General features: G+C 46.2%; 2 protein-coding genes across 3 annotated transcripts; both read left to right on the plus strand.

Annotated features, from left to right (window-relative positions):
- The first annotated feature begins 103 nt into the window (after positions 1 to 103).
- LOC144721689 (zinc finger and BTB domain-containing protein 39-like) lies at positions 104 to 8,168 on the plus strand. Of its 2 annotated transcripts, none has more exons than XM_078599533.1 (2): positions 104 to 203; positions 2,220 to 8,168. In XM_078599533.1, the coding sequence occupies exon 2, from the start codon at positions 2,248 to 2,250 to the stop codon at positions 3,772 to 3,774; it is 1,527 nt and encodes a 508-aa protein (XP_078455659.1). In that variant the 5' UTR covers positions 104 to 203; positions 2,220 to 2,247; the 3' UTR covers positions 3,775 to 8,168. The 2 variants fall into 2 exon arrangements, with proteins under 2 accessions (XP_078455659.1, XP_078455660.1); XM_078599534.1 differs by having other exon boundaries at positions 110 to 203; positions 2,224 to 8,168.
- A 4,961-nt stretch (positions 8,169 to 13,129) lies between these two features.
- LOC144721690 (zinc finger and BTB domain-containing protein 39-like) lies at positions 13,130 to 21,685 on the plus strand. Its single transcript, XM_078599536.1, has 2 exons — positions 13,130 to 13,273; positions 19,681 to 21,685. The coding sequence occupies exon 2, from the start codon at positions 19,745 to 19,747 to the stop codon at positions 21,572 to 21,574; it is 1,830 nt and encodes a 609-aa protein (XP_078455662.1). The 5' UTR covers positions 13,130 to 13,273; positions 19,681 to 19,744; the 3' UTR covers positions 21,575 to 21,685.
- Positions 21,686 to 23,096: the final 1,411 nt, after the last annotated feature.

The following is a 23,096-nucleotide window of genomic DNA, read 5'->3' on the forward strand; positions in this document are numbered from 1 at the left end:
GCCCCTCAGGCAGAAGCCACGCCCCTCAGGCGGAAGCCACGCCCCTACCCAACATCGACTCGCGGGCCAATCACCGTGCGAGGCTTTGTCCGGCTGGAGGCGTTCGGGTTTCTTGGGTTTCAATGCCGTGGCACGTGGTGTGTGGTGGTTCCAGGCGGTCACTAACAGCACTTGCAGCAGCGAAAACAACAACAACAACCTGTGTAAGCTACCCGGATATCTTTGTTTTGTTCTTTGCCAGCTGTGTCAAGATCGTGAAGGGCAGTTGGAGGCAGTCGCCCTCGTCAGCAGGGGGGGAGCGACGCTCACAACAACAAGCGGAGCGCCCGGCGATTAAACACGCAGCGAGGTTGTGCAGTGGGGAAGCTCAGTTTGGGTGCATCTGGAAATCTTCTCGGTGAACCCATGGCACCGGGCTCTGTCTCGTGACTTGTCGATGAGCCGACCACACTTCACGTGGCCTAGAAGTGCACCTAGCCTGGCACAGGCGCCTCGGTGACGCCACCGCCATTTCGTGGCGAATCGGAGCAGTGGCGCAGTAGTCGGCGCTCTGCGTTCCGAACCCAGTGACCAGAGTTTAATTCCTACTCACGACCATCACCGGTGGCGATTGTCTCGATTGATCACGGGGCCTCCATTGAGTACTTAGAGCAGCGTATGTTGAACTTATTTCGCAACGTACGTAGCCAACCGTGCGAGGTGTTTCTGTCTAAATATCAACAAAGGGCGTTGGTGTTGGTCACCCAACCCAACCCCCCTCTCTCCTGTGCCGTGCCGGCCTTCGTAGGTGCTGCTCGCTCGCAGCAACTTGTGCCCTAGAAGCTCGTGGTAGCGTGCCCGGACTCTGGTCGGTGTGTTGGGGGAGGCGTGGTGGCCGTTTCGTGGCCACGGGGACCTAAGAATTGCGTGAGATGAATAATCCGCAAAACGTGTGATCTGTGCTTGGACGTGTTCTATTCTGTGGACTTGACGGTGGTGGTGACGTGTGGCTGTGTGTGCGTGGGACATTCACCGCATGATTGACGCTAGATACATAGATTTATTCCAGAAGGTATCTTGGTTAAAAATGTTTAACATACAAACAAACAAAGACACATGGTAAAAAAGTTGTTTTTATATGGTAGGCCCTTCAGTTTTCGTAGGTCAGCATGAGGCACGTGCAGAGAGCTTGATTCTCACTGATCCTGTGATCTCAGGAGAGCCATCGGTGAGCATTGGGGAGTGTTGAAACGATCATTCATTCACATCTGTACTTCAACAAGGTGTCTTGTCAGATGGGTTGTCAACGTGATAAAGTGATGATGCGTGTGAAGTGGCCAAGCAGAAAGACTCCTATGCTGATGCTACAGGCATTCAAGCACTTGAATGGGTAGGAGAAATTCCATGAATGGAGATTTATGTTGACAAATAACGTGAGGTGAGCTGCCATGATCCTGGAATGATGTGAGCAAAGAACTGGGAATTAATTCTAGATTTGAAGTCTTCGTGACTGCAAGGATTCATACTCTTTGGTTTTTTCGGTAAAATCACGTACATGAAAATTAAATAAAAATAAAACAACTAAATTAAATCACGACGTTTCGGAAGCAACACAAGCATCCGTGATCAGGTGTGACTGCTCCAGCAACTGGGAATTACTTGAACCACTCATACAATTATACATCCGTTATATAGCGTACAAGCAGCTCATTTTAGTGGTGGAGGTTCGTTGAAGCAACATTCAGTCTCTTTATCAAGGAGACCCGGTGGTGTAATACTATACAATCAGCATTCCAGAGGTATCAGGTGGATATAAGTTTCCAAATATTTCCCTGCAGCAGTTTGGCTCAGAAGAAGCTCGTGGCAGCACAGGCAAGGTGCAATTCCTTAAAAATGTGACTTGCAAATGTGCCTATTTTTAGCGTTTTTACGAGTAACAAATCGCTGCAGGTAAAATATGTAGTGGCTGTAGAATGTTATCTCGCGAAAGCTGAGTGTGTTGGTTTTAGTTTATCTTTGGCTGTTGCTGGTAGAGCCACAGCTTTTAGCCATTACAATAAATCATTTTCCGCTGTTTACAATGGGTAGAGGTGAGTCGACCTAATTTGTCTATGCCATGTTTACAATGATATCCATATGTGACTATGAGCAACTGTTTACGTTTTTTGTACAATGTTAACGTGTGTATCTTTGTTGGTTTATGACACTGTATTTTGATTGTGTTCAACAACATCTACCAGACAGGCTCTTTGAGAAAAGTCTGAAGAAATGGCCGAGAATATGGAGGAAATGTTCGAGCTATCCAGCAACAACCACGTGCCGGACCTCCTGCGTGAGCTGTGCGAGCTGCGCGAGAAGGGCTCCTTCTGCGACGTCGTCGTGGAGGTGCAGAGCCGGCGCTACCTGGCCCACAAGGCCGTGCTGAGCAGCACCTGCAGGTACTTCCGGAGCCTCTTCCTCGACATGCCCTGCAGCTCCATGGGGCCCTTCCTCGTCGACTTCCTGACCATGAGGACTTTCGAGTTGGTCGTGAACTTCATTTACAAGGGGCAGATCCGTGCGAGCCGTAAGGAGATGCGGGGACTTTCCTACGCGGCCGTGGACCTCGGGATGGACTGCCTGGCTGAAGCTTGCAAACCCTTCAACTTGGCCGAGGATATTGAGAATGACATGGAAAGCGATGACTGTGGCAGGATTGCGCAGGGAGCGCGAGCCTTCACTGAGGATTTACATGACAACGATGGGCAGAAAGAGCATGCAGATGTCCCCGCAATGCCAGCCATCGAGGACAAGCCCGTTCTGGTGAATTGTTCCGTTTCAAAACACATCAACATGAACAATGCCATACCCTTGGAAGATGGGTGTGACAAAATCAGAAATGCCTCCACAATGGTTGGTGAAATCAAGATTGAATCTTTGGAAAGTGAGGGTGCTGATGGTGGGGATGAAAACATTGAAGAGCCTTACGGAGAATTTGATAACCTGAATATTATGTTCGACGGCAAGGTGGAGCGAGTGAAAGCGGACTCGTACGTGGCCAAGCCCATCGGTTACCACCAGCTCAATGAACCCTATGCACAGTTCGCGGATGACATCCCGATGGGCATCCCGTGCCAGGTGTGCGATGAGTTCATCGGCGAGAGCGACGACTGCGTGAAGGCGCACGCGCGCTCCGTGCACTTGGACGTGGCGGCCATGAGCTGCAGGATCTGCGGCAAGAAGTTCCGGCTGCTGAGCAACGCCGAGCAGCATGTGGTGCTGCACATGGGCGTCACCGCGCTGCACTGCCACGACTGCCGCAAGCAGTTCTACTCGGAGGAGCGGCTCATCCTGCACCGCGCTCAGAGCTGCGGCAAGAAGCTCAAGGCGCCGTGGCAAGGTGGCCGGTTGGCGCGCGCCGACCCCGCGGCGACGGGGGTCGGGGCGGCCTCGTCGCCGTCGTCTCTTCCTTCTTTGCCGGCGCCGCCACAATCGGCGACGCTGTTGGCGCCCGGCAACAACGTGGTGTGGTGCCGGACGTGCGGCGAGATGGTGTTCAAGTCGATGACGGCGCTGCGGTCGCACGCACGCACGCACGTGGACACCTCCTCGCTGCTGTGCAACGTGTGCGGCCAGCAGTCGACCTTCATCAGCAACCTCATCAAGCACGCGCTGCTCCACGTGGGCGTCTTCCTGTACGAGTGCGAGACGTGCGGCAAGCGCTTCCTGATGCGCTGCCGCTTGATCGTGCACCAGAGAGGCTGCCGGGGCAGCGGGGCCGGCGTGCAGGCCAGTGCCGTGGCCAACAGCTACTGATGGGGGAGGGGAGCCTGTGGGGTTGGACACTGGCCCATGATGTAACTTTGTGACTTATATGAGGCAGCACTACCAAGATGTTGTTTTTTTGTAATGCACACTCCCATCAATAAGTTCATAAGTATAAAATAGTGCAACAACTGTTGCAGCGATTTCCAAAAAATTGTCCCAGTGTATGCTACAGGCATTCAGGCACTTTAGTTGAGTGGTTTTCAACTTTACTGCAGCCTCCACCCCTTTGGTTCTCAGAAAGGGCATCTCACACCCCAAGGGGTGTGTACACCCCAGGTTAAGAACCACTGCTTTAATTACACAAATATGGACACTTAGAAGAAATCTAAAATCATTTTCCAAATGGGGCCTCAAAGACACCAGAATTATAAACAATAAGTTGCAGCCCTTCATATAATTTCTGGATTAAGGCCTGTCAATGACTTGTGAGCCATGAGGGAGGGATGTTTGATCATACTTCACCACGCTGGTCAGTGCAGGTTGTGATAGGTAGGCTCAGAACTAGTTCGCCATGTCACTCGCTACTGATGTTACCCATAATCGAGTGTCAAAGTCCGGCTGCTCGGTTTGTGGCATTGAAAGAAGCCACTGCACAACCCTCCATCTGTAGTTTATAATTCTGAAGATGTGTTATTTTTCCTTAAGTGCACATATTTTCATGAAATTTGGCAGTAATTGTGGAAGCGAAGGTTATTCGTTTAATATACTTTTGTGTGTACACACGTTTTCACACAGTGCTTTGTTCAGTATATAAACATAAATTGCAGCTTCAGCAAGCGATTTGAGGTGGAAGTCAATTTTGTTTTCGGTCGAGTCATGTCAATTCACAGTGGACAGGAGTGGACTACGAGGATAAGTCGGGACAATTTGTTTGAAAATGAGAGCAATTTATACTATTTATTCGTTTGACAAACAATTTAATAATGCCTCAACCTGATGTTTAGTTACGTGCTTGATATGAAGTAAATCAGAAAAGCAATGCACGTGTGTGCTTTTCATATTTAACTAAAATAACTATTTGACTCCCATTTGCAGGTTACCCAATTTCTGCCTCTGTAAGTTAACGGTCTGCAGAAATCTCTGAAACAGCAGGACAATGGAAAACTCCAAACAGTCTCTCAGTATTTTTTTATTTAAAGCTTTCGTGACTGCAGGGATTCATATTCTTCGTTCTTTCTGTAAAGTCACGTAGAAGGGAAATTTAAAAAATATATGTATAAAACAATACAAATTCTCACGACGTTTCGACTGCAACACAAGCAATCATCAGGTGTGTTTTTTAATGGAACTCCTTCCATTGTTATAAGGTGTGAGGATGATTGCTTGTGTTCCAGTCGAAACGTCGTGAGAATTTTTATTTTTTCCTACGTGACTTTACCGAAAGAACCAAGAATATAGTCTCTCAGTACCCAAATGGTATCTTTGAAAAGCACCAGAAGATCCCTGCCTAGCATGTAATGCGCACCTCTCCGTGAGGACTGGGTGGACAAAGCTGATTTGAGCATCTCGGTATCTCAAGGATTGTCTTGACAAACAGTTTTTTTTTTATAGAACTCCTTCCATTGTTATAACAACTACAACAAATCAGTAGTTTGATCCTAAATGGGCATACTATCCTATTCTGATGTGCGTGTACTCTCCTATAGTCTATTTAATAGCACACAACAGTGTCCATTTCATGTACAAAAGTTATCTCAGCCTTATGCAGACCGCCTGTTTAAAATAACTGAACGTGCGGCCATGCTGTTGTTTAGACCACCAACATGGCCACACATCCAGTTCTTTTGAGCTGGGGGGTCTGGATAAGGCTGAAGCTTTTGTACGTACAATGCACACCTATCTGTTGTTGAATCTGTGTTTTCCGTCAATTTTTTTTATGAGATGGGTTTGCTCTTCATTTACACATTTTAATTATCTTGTGGTAATAGTCAAGCGAGTAGGATGAGGCATCACTGCTAAGGCACACAACCTTTAAAGCTATATAGTACTGTAGCTGCAAAGATACTTTAGGCACAATTTGGGAGATGCATTGGTGTTAATGTGCACATCTAACCAATATGTGATCATCTGAGGGAATAGTTGCTCAAATATTTGATACACGTTAGACTAGGAATGCAAAGTGTGTGGCTTCAATCATTTGTCATTTTAGTACTTTGTGTGCGTTGTTTTCACCTTTGCAAAACATATGTGCTCCGAATTGCAACATTCTCTTGATGAATGTATCTGTATATATTTTAATAAGCAAATATCCACGCTTTATGGATACTTGGCCAGCAGATCTGGAACGTAATTCAATATATTTAGAATACACGTTATGTTTGTTATTATTTAAGGTAGAACATGGGATGAAACCATCATAGCCGAATTGAATCCGACCTGAAGCTGAGCTTCCACATTTAAAAGCGAATCTGGCCAAACCCAAACTGTTCTGCTTCAATTCGCAAAGAGCAAAACGAGTACAATTACAACACGCAAACTACCTACAAGTGCTGAGAATACTATCAAGGGTGGGTGACAACTTTTTTTAACAAGTGGCCCATTCAATTAAACACAAATTGAACATTTTGTAATTCACAATTTAATAAGTACTGTCTTGCTGTGCATGGAAGCATGAGTGGCATCGCATGTGCATTCGCATACCCACACAACACGTGCAAATGCATAATGTATGCAAAGACATGTAGACGTTCACACCACACTAACACGCGTACATGCATACATTCACGTAATTTCTCCTCTTCGCTTTTTGTAAACGACAGTGACGAGGTATATCACGTCGATGGAGGTATGTCGGAAGGTCAGCGCCGATGGCTGGAGTGGCTGACGACGAGTGCTGTTGAGGAGGCGGGCAAATGCGACTGTGCTGACAGCTGTGGTCGGTGTCATTTTGCTGGTGCCGCTGTTGTTGTTGCCTCCGGTGGGAAAGTCGGCGGTTGCTCGGACACGGCGAGCCGCGAACATCTGAATACCCGAGTGCACCACGGGTATCCACAGAGTATTTGCAACACAACGGGGCCGTGCTCTTAGTTGTGGCTCAGACTCTGGCTTGAGCCTCTCGGTTTGCTTCCAAATATGCATGAACGGGGTCGGCCATGTCCTCTGCCCAGGCTCTGATCACGGAAATCCCGAATATGGCTTGGACCATGTTCAGAGTCTGCTCAAGGTCAGCGGGGATTTGAGCTGGCTCAATGAGTCGGTCAAGCCCGAGCTGAGCCGTGGCTAAGGATATGTGCGTACGAGGACCGTTTGTGCCACAGCTGATGCATGTAATAATGATGGCAGTGGCTGTGATATTTGTGCTCGTAGAAGGTATGTTTGAAATGACCAAAACTAATTATTGTGCTCGTGATATATACTTCACCGATTACCACGGTTGGATATGTACGGTGCGAAAGAGGTTCAGCAAACATGCATACAAGTAATTCCTGTAAGAATGAGGTTCTTTCACAATTTATTAAAATGCGTTACATTGATGATAATTGTGCGAAATAGACAACGGATAAGACGGGCATTAATACAATGTAAAAGTCCATCCAAACAGTTACAATATTAAACAGATTTGTAACCTGCATCTTGATAAATGACTCCTGGGTCAATGGAGAGTGTCAATCATTACATTCATAGCTGGATGGTGTGATTATTAGTCGGAATGCAAACAAAACACCTAACTCTGATAATGTATGCACTTTCCTTGAAATTGATTGGTCCACACCCAAGACAGCTTTTCTTAAACCCAGTCTCACATGGTGTTGGACCTTAGACGCCAAAAGGCGCACAACTCAAAGACATTGCAGACATATGCCAGTGAGTCATGTGATAACCATTCGAAATCAGTTGGTTACAAACCCGACGTTTTGGCACCTTTGGGTGGTAAACATGCTTAGCTTTGGCCCATGGAATACGAGTGGGGAGTGAATAAAGTGGGGAGCTAGAGTCACCTCAAAGTGGTGGGAAGTGTATGTATGTTGAACTTCTTTCACACCGTACTTAGCCAACCGTGTTAATCGGAGGTGGTGTGACATGGTGGCCATTCACGCGCCGACTACAGATGGCACAGGGCTGGTTGGAATTTGAGCATCGGTTCAGAGCTAAAGACGAATCTAAATCTAATCTGGGTTCGAATTTAGCCCATTCATAATATATGCGAAATTTACATTTTTTGTAAACTCATGCAGGTGGTATATGCCGTGGTGGGAAAATATACTTCGGAAATATCTGCACTCATTTGAAAGTTACAGTTATTTGACTTGCCTTTACTGTTATGAGAGTTGAAAATGTATATTGTTCTGAATTTGTAACAGCTCAGGCGATGAAAAATGCATATTTGATCAGTCCTTCAGATTTGTACTACATTAAAATAATAAAATGCGATTAAACTCGAAGTGATATAATTTGTATATTTGTGGAAGATGTACAATGTTTTTTGAGGAAAAATGCCCATTGATTTTATCAGGCAGGTAAGTATATGTAATGTTATCAATTCTGTACACCAGGATCATGCACTTATTTAGAATTGTGGACTTTATCAAACGTGTCATTGTCTAAACTGACACACTTCACTTTCTATACACATTAACAATTTAGATGCATAAGGTGCCCTTAAACAACGGATGAGGGAAAACACATTCTTGCGGAGGGAGCAGGTAGGAACGTTGGGTTGCTCGGTCAATGGCCAGGGTCAACGGCGGCGTGGCGTATTCCGCAAATATGGCCGACTGTGAGGGCGGGCACAAGCCGGCGTGAGTAGGTTAAACGTTGAGTTTTATAAGGGCACCACGGGGTGACCAGCCCCTCCCCATCCAGCCCACCCTCCCCACCCAGCCCCACCCAGCCCACCTAGTGTAGTATACTAGTACACTGCACTAGTGTATAGTGCAGTGTACTAGTACAGCACACCGGTGTGTTGGAGAGCCAAGCCACAACATTTACAATCTGAGTACGAAGTTCTGTGCAAAACTAGCTACTACTGGCCAAGACTAATTAGAGAATCTATCGAAATTGAAAGAATTTTTTTTTTAACCGTTCGGATAGCTACCGTCTTAGTGCTGTGTGGAAGCGAATCATCAAATAATACATTATTTAAAGGCTGCCTATAAAGGGCAGCGTACTTCAATAGGATTACCGTTGGTACGGCTTATTTTAATACACAATATACAGGAAGGACAAGATCAAAGGGCTGACCATAATGCACATGCATCATGTACGTTGACTCAGTAATCCCACCCCACTTTGCGCAGAAGCGTGGTCACCACATCTACGCCTCTATATAAGTGTAGGACTCGTACTCTCGTTGTCTTTCTTGTCTCGTTTATTCACGCATAGAGTTCACACCTCCTCACCATCGCTCTGTGTCTCCCCGTTTTTACCGTACACTGTATTCTCTCTTATCCACTGCTACCGTACACTGTATTCTCTCTATCCACTGCTACCGTACACTGTGTTCTCTCTATCCTTATCGTATCTATTCCTGCTCACTGCTGCTCCGTCTCTGTCCCAGGCACCAAACACTCCAGCTCCAATCCCAACCAAGACTCCCGTGTCCGTTACGCTGTGCCCTTTATCCCCGCACCAATCAGTCCTAATCAATTATCTCATCCCCCGCTTTGCTACTCGCCCCCAGGCCCCCAGGCTCACGTGACCATGTTATTGCCGCCAGGCCGGCGCCGGTCATTAGTCACTCACCCTCCTGACCAATCACCGGCCTGCGTCCTCAGTCACCCCTAACACCTGTCGCGTCTCCTAACGACCCTCCCCTTAATGTAGGGGTCGGCACGGTTTGAACCGACTCAAACTGGTTTCAAATTGAGCAATCCAAACCAAACCAGCGACGACTGAACCAAACCAAACCAAAACCAAACCAAACTAAGCTAAACCAAACCTCTTAAGTTGGCTTGAACCAAACTAGTTTGAGCCGGTTCCACCCTGTCCGAGCCAAACCGAGTCGGTTTTCGTAGCCCCAAACCAAACCGAACCAGTTCAAACAGAGCCAAACCAAACCGATTTGGTTCGGTTCAAACCGCGGTTTGGTGGTTTGAGCCAAACCGTGCCGACCCCTACCTTAATGCCACGACAACAACAACCGTGTCCTCAGATGCTCCCACTGTACTCTGCTCGCTTGCCTAGCAACAGAACGCGTGGCGTGTGATATTTCAAGTCCTACATCAGGAACTTCTCCACAAATCTGGCTGTCGCCTGATGAAGCTGGTTGTAATTACTGGCAAAACGTCATACTCAGATTGTTCACGTGATAATCCCTTACTAGTTGGCTGTGTCGGGTGGTGGCGGGTTTAACGACACATATTTACGCGATCTAACCAAAAAAAAACCTCTTATAAATGTCATTGGTTTTACCGAATTTATGTTCATAAAATGTAATAAACACTGATTAGCATGGTTGACTACGTACGGTGATGAAATAACTTCATACAAACATGTACACTGACAGCTCTTTTACTGCTAAAACACTTTTTTTTTATAAACAAGATTGACTTTTACACGCGCATGTAATCGGGGCTTAATTATTTCTCACATTGTCTGGGTTACAGGTAGCCTGGAGTAGGCACGGGAATACCGGTCACTGCCATAAGAGGCCGTCCATAAATGACGTCACGCACCTGGGGGGGGGGGGGTTGAGAAATGTGACGTCACATCAAAATGCGCAACTTTAAATAAATATAGACAACACGTTTTACTTAATTAAATAGACTTTTAAATAAATGTTTCTCCTACAACATCAGAGTGCAGCGCAACATTAAATACGCACTACAATGACAATAGTTTAAAGCAATTTGAAGCATGATTTATTTTGGGGGGCAGTGCTTTGTGACGTCATATTTTAGAGGGGGGGTCTGACTTTTTGTGACGCCGTGTGACGAGGGGAGGGGGGGGGGGACAAAAAAGCGCATGATGTCATTTATGGACGGCCCCTAAGAGATAAACTTGATGTCGTTTGCCGGGTGTAAGTTTGTTTCCCATGTTGCAATTAAGCCCTGCGTACATTTAGAAAATGACGAATATGCAGAAGTGTAAAGCATATTGCAAGATATATCGCACTTATTACACACAAAGTGCTTGCCACAAATGAACCATTTGTGGCTTTCGGTTAATCGTCGAACTTAGGCGGTCACCGCATCGCGCGCACTCAGATTTGCTTCTGCGGCCGTCTGGAACGTTCTTCCGATATTAGCAAGCCACTGGAGCGATGCACTTTCAAATCACCTAGATTGAAAGCAACATGTTTTTAGAACAAAACTTAGTGTTTAGTCTGCTGTCTTTCTCCCACGCCTCCGATTAGCGAGGTTGTCTACTTACTGCGAGGAAGAAGTTCAACATATCAGTGAAGGAAACTGTCGTGTGCCAACAGCCCAAAAGGCCAAATGATTCTAAGATGTATGATATTAAATACTATTTCAGAGTAATATGTTCGACAGGTTGCTTGTTGAGACACACGAAAGCTAGCATGTTAAGCAACTGAGAAAACCTATCCACAGAGGCAGTAGCATCCCAGCAAATAGCATTCCAAACGCAAGACAATCAAAACACATTAACCATGAGCTTACTCTGGCCACCAGCCCCAAACAGCATTCCTAAACCGTTTCCCCCTTCAACCACAAACGTATCACTTTAAGGTGTTTGCTGAATATATTTGTTTAAAGTGCAAGGCAAAGAATTTGTTTGTAGATGTTTGTAGAGGTTTATGTGCAGTGTTCAGTGGCCAACCCATGTGTCTTGGCGAATCCCTTAATTAAACCAGCAAGCCAGTGGCTGTCCTGGTCACGGTTTTGGCAACAATGAAAACTTGGTCATAAGGATGATAATCATGCTGGTTACTGATGACGTAATTATTATAAATAACCAGGTAAGGTAATACAAATTATGGAAATGATGATCATGACTGGTAACATCAATGGTTGTGATAATTATAAGAGATGACAATCATGATGAAGATGAATTCTCGCTCTACATAATGATGACAATGGCAGTTAATTATTGATAGTGGTGGTGGTAATTGAGCATGAGTGATGATTATCCTCAGCATATGAATTTGTGATTCTGACATTGCTGGTAATGTTAAAGTTGATGGTGGTGATGTTCGTGGTGGTGGTGATGTTGATGGTAGTGTTGGTGATGGTGGTGGTGATGATGATGGTGGTGCTGGTGATGATTTTGGTGGTGGTGATGATGTTGTTGGCGATGTTGATGGTGGTGATGATGTTGATAGTGGTGTTGGTGATGATTTTGGTGGTGATGATGTTGATGGTGGTGATGATGTTGATGGTCGTGATGATGTTAATGGTGGTGACGATGTTGATGGTCGTGCTAGTGATGATTTTGGTGGTGATTTTGGTGATGTTGATGGTGGTGATGATGTTGATGGTAGTGCTGGTGCTGATTTTGTTGGTGGTGATGATGATGGTGGTGATGATGTTGATGGTGGTGATGATGGTGGTGATGTTGGTGGTGGTGATGTTGATGGTGGTGATGAAGGTGATGTTGGTGGTGATGTTTATGGTGATGAAGGTGATGTTGTTGGTGATGTTGGTGATGGTTGTTGATGATGGTGGTGGTGTTGTTGATGGTTGTTGATGATGTTGGTGATGAAGGTGATGTTGGTGATGGCTGTTGATGATGGTGGTGATGGTGATGTTGTTGGTGGTGTTGTTCATGTTGGTGATGGTTGTTGATGATGGTGTTGTTGATGTTGGTAATGGTTGTTGATGATGGTGGTGATGTTGGTGATGTTGGTAATGGTTGGTGATGTTGTTGCTGATGTTGGTGATGGTTGTTGATGATGGTGGTGATGTTGGTGGTGATGTTGACAGTGATGTTGATGGTGGTGGTGATGAAGGTGATGGTTGTTGTTGATGATGGTGGCGATGAAGGTGATGTTGGTGATGATGACGGTGGTGATGATGTTGATGTTGTTGTTGATGATGTTGTTAATGGTTGTTGATGTTGTTGTTGATGTTGGTTGTTGTTGATGGTTGTTGATGATGGTGGTGATGACGGTGGTGATGATGTTGTTGATGTTGTTGGTGATGTTGTTGGTGATGTTGATGATGATGTTGATGTTGTTGTTGATGTTATTGTTGATGTTGTTGGTGATGTTGTTGTTGTTGATGGTTGTTGATGTTGGTGGTGTCGCTATTGTCAATGTTGTTGCTGGTCACGCCCCCCACTAGAAGCCTAAGGAGCGCGCTCCCGGCATGCCGCGCGGCGCTTTGTCCGGGTCCCGCTACAGACTTCTCCTCCTGCCGCTCTCCTCGTCTCCCCCTCGACTCTGTCAACCCTCTCACCTCCTCCTCACCCTCCTGCTCACCCTCCTCACCTCCTCCTCACCCTCCTCACCTCCTCCTCACCCTCCTCACCCTCCTCACCTCCTCCTCACCCTCCTCCTCACCCTCCCCCAGCGTCTCCGTAGCTGAGAGGCGCTCCTCGACTGGGTCCCGGCGTGCGGGGGACGCGGCCAGCGTCGTGACGCCTCCCCGTGAGTTGCTCACAAACCCACGCAGCGACACGAGGCGACTGGCGACTCGAGTTGCAGGCGACTGGTGACACTAGTTGCAGTCAACTAGCGACTCGAGTTGCAGGCGACTGGCGACTCGAGTTGCAGTCGACTGGCGACACGAGTTGCAGGCGACAGGCGACTCGAGTCGCAGTCGACTGGTGACACGAGTTGCAGTCAACTAGTGGCACGAGTGGCAGGCGATTCGCGTTGCAGGCGACTGGTGACACGAGTTGCAGGCGACTGGCGACTCGAGTTGCAGGCGATTGGTGACACGAGTTGCAGGCGATTGGTGACATGAGTTGCAATCGACTGGCGACACGAGTTGCATTCAACTAGCGACACGAGTTGCAGGCGATTGGTGACACGAGTTGCAGTCAACCGGCGACACGAGTTGCAGTCAACTGGTGACACGAGTTGCAGGCGACTGGGGCCTCGATTTTCAGGCGACTGGCGACAAGTCGCCCTTAACTAGCGACACGAGTAAACCCTCAAGGTATCATCGCCACCACTCGTCCATTAACATCCACCCAGTGCCACTACCAACCCCTTAGCCGCCACATCCTGGCACTATTAAACATTCATTAGTGGCACTACTGACCACTTATTTTACCTCTAACTTGTGATATTTAAAAGTGGCACTACTGACCACTTATTTTACCTCTAACTTGTGACATTTATTAGTGGCACTACTGACCACTTATTTTACCTCTAACTTGTGATATTTACTAGTGCCACTACTAACCACTTATTTTACCTCTAACTTGTGACATTTATTAGTGCCACTACTGACCACTTATTTTACCTCTAACTTGTGACATTTATTAGTGCCACTACTGACCACTTATTTTACCTCTAACTTGTGACATTTATTAGTGGCACTACTGACCACTTATCTTACCTCTAACTTGTGATACAACTTAACCATTTATTAGTGGCACCGATAAACATTTTTAACCTCCACCAAATGCAACGCCTAAACCCCCCAACTAATTCACCTTTGTTTAACCCACGACTTGTGTCACTATCGAACGTTTATGTTTCACCTCTATGCATCACCCCTATTAAACATTAATGCCACCTTAATATCTAATAAGCACACAACAATTTCACCTCTACGTATTGACATTTCTAAACCGTTAACCTTTCGCTCGTTAACACTTCCAAACCATGAACATGTATCCTTGTTAGACCTTGGCTTAACTTTTTACTAGTGCCACCACTAAACCTTTATTGTACCTTTACCCTTACATAACCCTTGCCTGTATTTACCTTCTAGCGCTTCAGTAAAAACTCATAATTCACCTTAACCCGACCACGTTATACTGAATCGCTGAGTGAAGACTGAATCACTGCTGACATCGTTATAGCAAACCACTACCTTAACACTCATAGCTTCTTTATTCACTGAAAACCACTAGCTTTGATTGAACCTTTAACCAGCACGCCTTTCCTTACACACCCTTCACTACGTCGTTTAACTATTGTCTAACTACTACAGTATTGACACAGTACAGTGCTTACTCCGAGGATTAGGATTGTACTTAGCGTCTAAATGCAACCTGCATTAAACGGCACGATGCACTCTATTAACCTTGCAATACACCCCGAGTCTGACTTTATTATGATATACACAACATTTAACCTGCAGTTTTTTTGTTTGGCATTGCAGTAAACACTTTACCAAACACGCTATTTCTCGCCAAGCTTATTTCAAAACAACAACTCTTATCAATTTTAATCAGGCCTTCGGTACATTCTATGTTTTAGCCATCAACTCAAATACACGTTGGCCGTAATTTATTTACAAAAAACTCAACACATTTGGCAATAACACTGTGCCATTAAAATGAGAATCGTGCAGTGGTCGACGTTTCGAGTAATGGCCCTTCTTCATAGCACATTAAAACCAGGCAAGTGTTGTTGACGAAAGTTGAGTTCTTTTGTTAGTCGTGCTTTTGCACCACTGCCATTGCAGCAGCAGCATCACCGAATACTTTGTTTCATAAGTTTGCAGTGCCTTTCTTAAACCACAGATTTGTTAAACCACTGACCGGCATTATAGCACGGCCAGCAACATTGTCTCCTTATAAGCGCTCTCTTCACCGGGTCACTGCTGCCTTGTGTTCATTGTTGGGGACATTCACTCTACTGGAGCGCTACGTCTGTGTGGTTCCACCGTGCTGTTTGTATATTTTGTGTTTTTTGTTCTCGTGTCTCCGAGATGCCACTTCTAGCAGGGGGTAACAGAGACCACGCTCAGAGGAGGGGGTGAGAGGCTAGAGTGACACGGATGGAGGTGATGAGAAAAAATGGGAAAAAAATCAGCGGAGTGATGAGATGAAGAGGGGTGGGGGATGTGCAAATAACAAAATGATTTAGTTGTTGAACAGCATCACAGCTGCACCAGCTTTGTTGACACCTCGCAGATGTTGCTCGTTGTGTACGCGAAGAGCCCTTTTGTTAATCCACTGCTCGATGAGATCCTCCCCACACCTTTGCAGATCGTTGTTTGAGATGGGTGGTAAAGCGGGTTGGTACGGGATGGCGAAGGCGGGAAGTTTAGGTATCGGAGTAAAGGAAGACATATACAGGTAGTCCTCTATTTACGATGGAGATGCGTTACGACGACCCCATCGTAAGTCAAAAAATCTTAAGTCGAAGATGACCTAGCCTACCCAGGAGTCTTAAAGAATGGTGATAATTTAGCAAAACGGGTAGCCGGGTATCGGGTAGGGTACGGGTATCGGGTACCCGATTGCGACCTCTGATTTACAGTACCGTACTGTATAAACTATATAATGTATGTATTTAATAATTACAAAACTGTATTGCACAGTAAAATGTAAAGTAAAAAAACAAGGTAAATTCGTAGCCTACCTATATGAACTGCAATTTAATAGAAAGTTTTTTCAGGAAACAATCCTATCTGCTATAAAAAAATCTTTTAACATGCATTTTGTCGTATCGCCATCGTAAGATCGAAATATCGTAAGTCGGACCATCGTAATTCGGGGACTATCTGTAGCTGTTCGGCCCTCTCCTGTCCAGTACGTTGGCCCGCAATGCCATGGCAACCCGTTTGTGCATTCTGGTAGCCCATCTCAGCAAGCCCTGTCCAGACTAAATTCTGCTTAGCTTCTGAGATGTGATGAGATCAGGCACATTCTGATGACTCGTCACTCGTTAATATTACTGACAGGTATGGCCCCATACATGGTGTATTGTCCAGTTATCAAGGTAAGCTCATGCAATGTTATGCAATCGGGTACCAAATGGTTTGGGTCCCAGAATATTCAACGCAATGCTCCTATTGGTATCGATGAGTGGTGGCTGCCCTGTGAACTCTGCAGCACGAGTTCGATACCCAGCCATGGCCAACATCAGTGATGACTGACATCCAAACCGCTCCATTCCCCCCTCCTTTCACCAACCGCTTTGACCAGCGTAGTGAAGTATGGTCAAGCGACCTCCATAATTGACACTGTCGGTGTGGGGATGTATTCATCCAGCAGAGAATGGACAACAACAACGACTTCAAATTATTAAGGTGGCATTTGTATCACTTTCATCAACTGCACAGTACTTATCAGACAGGAGAAACGAGAAGGTATGAGAATAGGCTGGGGATGAGAGTAAAGTGAGATGTATGGCTGATGTTGGTTCGGAGTTGAGGTTGTTTTTTTGTTGTTGATGGAGATGTTAGAGTGAAATGGAAAGGCTTGTGGCCTCGGCTGCACTACGTCAAGCATGCCCAAGTGGAATTCCCCAATTCTTGCCAACACGAGGAGGTGGGGGAGGGGGTAACTATAACAATAAACACTAATGAGTGGTCCCTCTCACCCTGGGGAGGCCTTCATCCAGCGGTAGATTTGGCCGGAAGGTGCGTACATGTACACTGTATATACATGTTCTGAGTCTAAGGCAGTGTTCCTCATTGCAAGGCCTGCCGGGCCACTGGCAGCCAGAGGTCGCAACCGGGTACCCGATACCCGTACCCTACCCGATACCTGGCTATCCGTACCCGGCCGGGTACGGATAGCCGTTTGCGACCCTGTTGCGGCCGGGTACGGGTAGGCCGTGAGTCACTGGTGAGTAACCGTTTGTCACTCGGGTAGGGTACGGGTAGGGAACGGCTACCCGTACCCGGCCGGGTACGGATAGCCGGGTACGGGTACCCATTTGCGACCCTGGTGCGGCCGGGTACGGGTAAGGAATCAAGACCCGTTTGCGACCTCTGTTGGCAGCCCTCTTGTGACCTTTAGTGTGGCCCCAGACAATACACAAATTCATGACCACAAATTCTGACCCCCCCTCCCATCATCGTGCTGCTGTCAAACCCTCATTGGTTTCAAGCGTGTGGAGGTCCGCACACACTGATGATGTCTTATCGGACGAAAGTGGCCCCCCCTGTGTAATGAGTGAAGAACGCTGGTATAAGGGGTGAAATGAAGACCCTTTTGCGTGCACGAGTGGCTGTTGATTAATAAATAATACTTCTCGAGGCTGCATAACAAGCATCGTTTAATCCAGTGTCCATGTCTGTTCTCTGGTACCTGCTGAACTGTAGTTTTATATGTTTAGTTACAGATATTGTGTTGTGTTAGCAGAGTTGATTTACGGTATAGTTACTGTGTTAATGTCTGGGTTTATTTGCCGCGTACAATTTCATGTAAAATTATATATTTGCCACGGATTTTTGAGGACGCATGTGCCTGATTTTGATTGCGTTCAACTAATCTATTTTACTGACCACAATAGTCCTTTCGAATTGGGCTTTTGCAATTTTTTATGGCATTAAAAAAAAACTAGTTTTATGCGAACAGGTTTTTGGGAGAGAAAAAAATGGCAGCATGTAATTCACCAAAAAACTTCATGGTGTTTGAAATATGCAGCAGCAATGTGGTTCTGAAAGCTTCGTCGTCATGGAAGCCACGGATATAGATTTATAAATTACTATGCAACTGACAAACACTTGGCCGAGGCCGCTCAATAACAGCAATTGTTCTGTACAACTCTGGGTAAATGTAGAATCATTATTTCGCGGCACTAAGCTGCTGGTAGAACATTGCGATTAAGCTGTGATAAATAAAATGTGGAAAAATGGGATTGTCAACATGAAACGCTTCTATTTGCAATTTCCTAAGTATTCTATAATTTAAACTCTAGTTGGTTAATGGTTAATTTTTTCCCGAGGGACCTTTAGCCCAGTTATTGAGATAGTGAATTGTTTACACTACGACAGATACATGGACTGTGGTACCAACGTGACCTCCAAAGCTCTGCCATCATTTATGCAAGACAATTTAATATCTTAATCTCTAAATTGGCATAAAAAGGAATTTAGTTGGTATGCCGTGTGAACTATTCAAAGATATTTGGTGTATGATTGACCAGTCTGTACCATTTGAAGCCAACCAGATAAACTGAAAATCTAAAAGTAGACTTATTTTTTCAAGGTATATGTTAGAATTACAATACGAACATGAATTTGAAACCTTAAAATTAGGAGCAATTCCAGAGAGTAACTTTATAAGCTAAAGCCTGAATTATAAAAAAAACTCGATACAATTAGTGATTGTCCTTGTATTTCATTAAAGTATTGTACATATTTCCACATCTTTACGTGGAAATCAAAGCATAGCAGTGTACCGTGACTATTCCATGTGGACTGCCTCTCAGTCCGTGTTTGTCATTCCTTGATTGCGCCATTAATTTAAATTGTCGTTTGTCTCAATACTGTGGTATATATCCCCGCATTTAGTGTGTATCCAAACATAATGCACGCTGACATCGCCAGGCATTTTAACAATAACAACATCTTGAGTGGTGAATGGCTGTCCACATTGCATTGTGCTGATGCCGGTGCCATTATCTAAAATGAAATGTCCGCAAGTCAATTGCGTTTTTGTTAATACTTTACCTTATCTATACGCCACTTCCAATTAAAGCAAAATACCTTACCAGTTAGCTACATTCATGTCAAATTTATTCCATCTAAATTTTACAGAGCTGCAGTGGGCGAAACAAAGCATTAGGAACATTTGGAATGACCGTGCAGAAAATGTTGGAATTTCTAACTCTAAAACCATTCTCAGAGAGTGCTTAATGCTGTAGCATGCATGTTTTGGTACCAGGTTATCCTCTTTTTTCTTCCTGGCTTGCTTAGTACCTATTTGGAGATGAAAAGTTAATTTTGCACTGTCTACAAATTATTAATGTAAATCGATAATAGCTATGGATCCACGTATAGTTATTTCACACGAGTAATTATACGTCACACTCTTCGTTGTTTGAGTCGCACGCGTTAATAAGTACGCGTCGCCGCATACGGATCCTGTCGCGCGTGACTTGCAATTTTACTCACCGGGGGTCCATCTCTCTTTCAGAGAGACGCCGTTTTGCCGCTCCTCCTCCACGGCCGCATTGAGGACGCTGCGGGGGACGACGAACATGGCCGACGATCCGGTAGGAGAGGAGCTCAGCTTGGTGAATGACAACCACCTGCCGGACCTCCTGCGTGAGCTGTGCGAGCTGCGCGAGAAGGGCTCCTTCTGCGACGTCGTCGTGGAGGTGCAGAGCCGGCGCTACCTGGCCCACAAGGCCGTGCTGAGCAGCACCTGCAGGTACTTCCGGAGCCTCTTCCTCGACGTGCCGTGCAGCTCCATGGGGCCCTTCGTCATCGACTTCCTGACCATAAAGCTCTTTCACCAGATTCTGGAGTTCGTCTACAAGGGGCACATCAAAGCCGACAAGGTGGAGATTCGTGACTTGTACAAAGCGGCCAAGGACCTCGGACTTGACTGCTTGGAGGAGATCTGCCAGCGCATCGTGCCATTGGAGTACCTCGAGGAGTGTTCAGACAGCGAGTCGGAGATCTCGCAATCTCTTAGCGACGCGGGCGCGCAGATGTCGGCCTCGGCCGATGGGTGCGTTGAAGACGGAGCGGCAATTTCTGCTGAAAACCTTAACGACGTTGACGGTGGAGGTAAAACGAACCCTAAGCACAAAGCCGAAAACTGTGTCACCAAAAATAAGGGAGAGAAGAGTCGTCAAAGTAATGATGCCAGGAGCTCTGACAGTGTCCAGAGCCATCCCTGCAATGGCAACAAACCGCAAAAAAGTGTGAAGGCTGGAAAAAATTCAGAGCAAGAATTTTGCATCTCCAATGTGGAGAGCATGTCGCGCCGTGCAGGAGAGCGAGCTGTCGCAGAGTCATCGCCAGATAAACACGACGCTGCTCAAAGGAGAGGAGATTTCAATTATACTCCCGTTGGCATTTGCGAAGTTAAGATGGAGCCTCTGGACGAAGAGGCGTTTATATTGCCTTCACACAAGGAATCGCGCTTGAGTCACGTCGGACTGAAGGCAAACGACAGCGAAAATGAGATGGTCCAATCCTCCGATGTAAAACACAGAGACCCCAACTCGCCCATGCTTGGCATAGATGGCAGTAGGCACATGGAGGTAATCCACGCCATGCAGAGTTATCCGATGGTGGCTGCCGACAGCAAGCTGCGTAACCAGCTGCACGTGAACGACTTTGCGCCGCGGTTGCCGGTGGGTGCCACCGACTCGTTTGTATTGTGCCAGGTGTGCGGTGAATTCGTTCAGGAGATGGGTCTGAAGGATCACGCGGCCGTGCACCTCGACCTGGCGACCATGGAGTGCAAGGTGTGTGGCGTCGCCTTTGGCTCGTTCGGCGAGGCCGTGGAGCACGTGCTCCTGCACACGGGCATCACCGCCTCGCCCTGCGAGGGCTGCGGCGAGGTTTTCCTTTCCAAGGACAGCCTCTCGCTGCACGTGAGGGACTGCGGCAAAGGCGAGTCCAAGGACCACCTGGACGACTTCCAGATGGACGAGTCGGAGGGGCTCGACGGCGGTCCGCCGGAAAGGGTGTTCTGCCAGGTGTGCGGCGTCTCCCTGCCCAGGAAGTTCCTCGCCGTTCGCAAGCACGCCAAGTGCCACGTGGACAGCGAGAAGCGGGAGTGCAGGGTGTGCGGCCGCAAGTGCAACTATCTGAGCAACGTCATCAAGCACACGCTCATCCACATCGGCGTTTGCCTCTTCACGTGCGACATCTGCGGCAAGAAGTTCCTCAACAGGAACAATCTGATGGCCCACCGGCGCAGGGTGTGCCTGAACTCGCGGTGCTACCTGTCGGAGGGCGCCTGGCAGCACATGGTGGACGAGAACCACCCGCTGGGGGAGCTCGATCTCTCGCACTCGTCGGCGACGGCCGACGGGCCGGAGGAGGTGCTCGGCACAGACGTGTCCGAGTAGCGACGTCGCGGGGAGGGGAAACAAATCGACCGTGAAACCCCTTTCGTCCCTCCATCGCTGCCTCTATCCTGCTCTGACAACCTTTCGTCAGCCGCGCCGGTATTATTTAACAACAACAAAAACCCAACGGGAGTGATTTGTAGTTATTGAAACACAAGCGTGTGAATTTCAATATTTGTAGTGTTTGGCATTTGTTGTGGTTTTTTAAGTATTTATTTGATTTGCAATCAGATAGCCCGGCGCAAGGTCAATGTTTCGTGTGATTTATAGTTTTACGCAATACGCTCTTGAAGATCCTCCCACATGTTACCTTGTTTATTGTTTGTGAAATTTGGTTTTTAAAAGTTACATGTGATCGTGCTGAAATGGCAAGTTCAAGTGATTGTGGACATGTAAAATGTTCACCGCTTCTCATCACTGTAGTTAAACAATACGTTTTTTTTTTATAACAGGCGCTACGTTCCTAATAGATAAAACATATTTTGAATAAAGTATTTTATTTAAAGTACAAAAAACACAATGAAAAAGTAGAGTTTGTTATTAAATATGCCAGCTTAAGATAGTGTTTTATATATTTTGGATTATAAACTTGAATGATAATGTTAAGCCTTCCTTGGTTACAAACAATGTCCAGTTTACAGAAACATGTGAGGTCTGTTATTTAATACAACATTTCTCCGCTGTTCATGAGGCCAGCAGAATTCAACCTCTTGTACACAGGAAGACATTCAACATTTTAATTTTCACAGAATACTTGTTTTTTTCTGAATGACACCTGTCATTGCTAAAAAGCAGTTGATATTGTTAAGCAATTAAAATGCATTACATCAGCAGCTCACTTGCTAACAACTGCATCACATCGCTGTCTGTGCTCTGCGATTTGTATAATTGAAGAAAGTTTAAAAATGCCTAATGGGCTTGTATGTTAATGCGTGGTAAAAAAATAGACTACCAATTGAAGTGTTTTGCTAATCATGTGTGCGGGATGTCCATAAAAGTATTGTTATGTACATTATTAAACAATAACACATTCGGCGGCAGTTTGCACGAGGCCGATAAAAACGTAAGCGCGGTGTCACAACCGGACTTAAAATGTTAAAAGTGGTTGGTTGATGTGTCACTGGGTGAGTCTAGAAGCAGCGGTTCTCAACCGGAGGTATGCGGAGCCCCTCCCTAGGGGTGGAGGGGGGCGGTACGTGCGAGGTGATTTATAAATGTGTGAAATTATATCGCGAGAGTCATCGGTGAATAATCACGTATGAATCTGCCAATATAAAATAACTACGATGACATTAAAATCCTCGTGGTAACCGAGAACGACATCAAAGATCTCTTTCTCAGCTCGTCGATCGTACGCAATGTGGAGTTTACAAGAGTCGCCGGCGAGTGCGAACAAATCATGTCACTCGCGTGCAGGAGGGCGTCCGTCGAATTGTTTTTATTCCGCTTGCATTTACTCGCCTGTCAGGATACTTTTTCAAAAATGGACAATTGGTTAAAATGTCGATGTTCATTCTACATT

This window comes from Lampetra planeri, chromosome 12, assembly GCF_965212315.1.
Source record: "Lampetra planeri chromosome 12, kcLamPlan1.2.h2, whole genome shotgun sequence".
Lineage (NCBI taxonomy): Eukaryota > Metazoa > Chordata > Hyperoartia > Petromyzontiformes > Petromyzontidae > Lampetra > Lampetra planeri.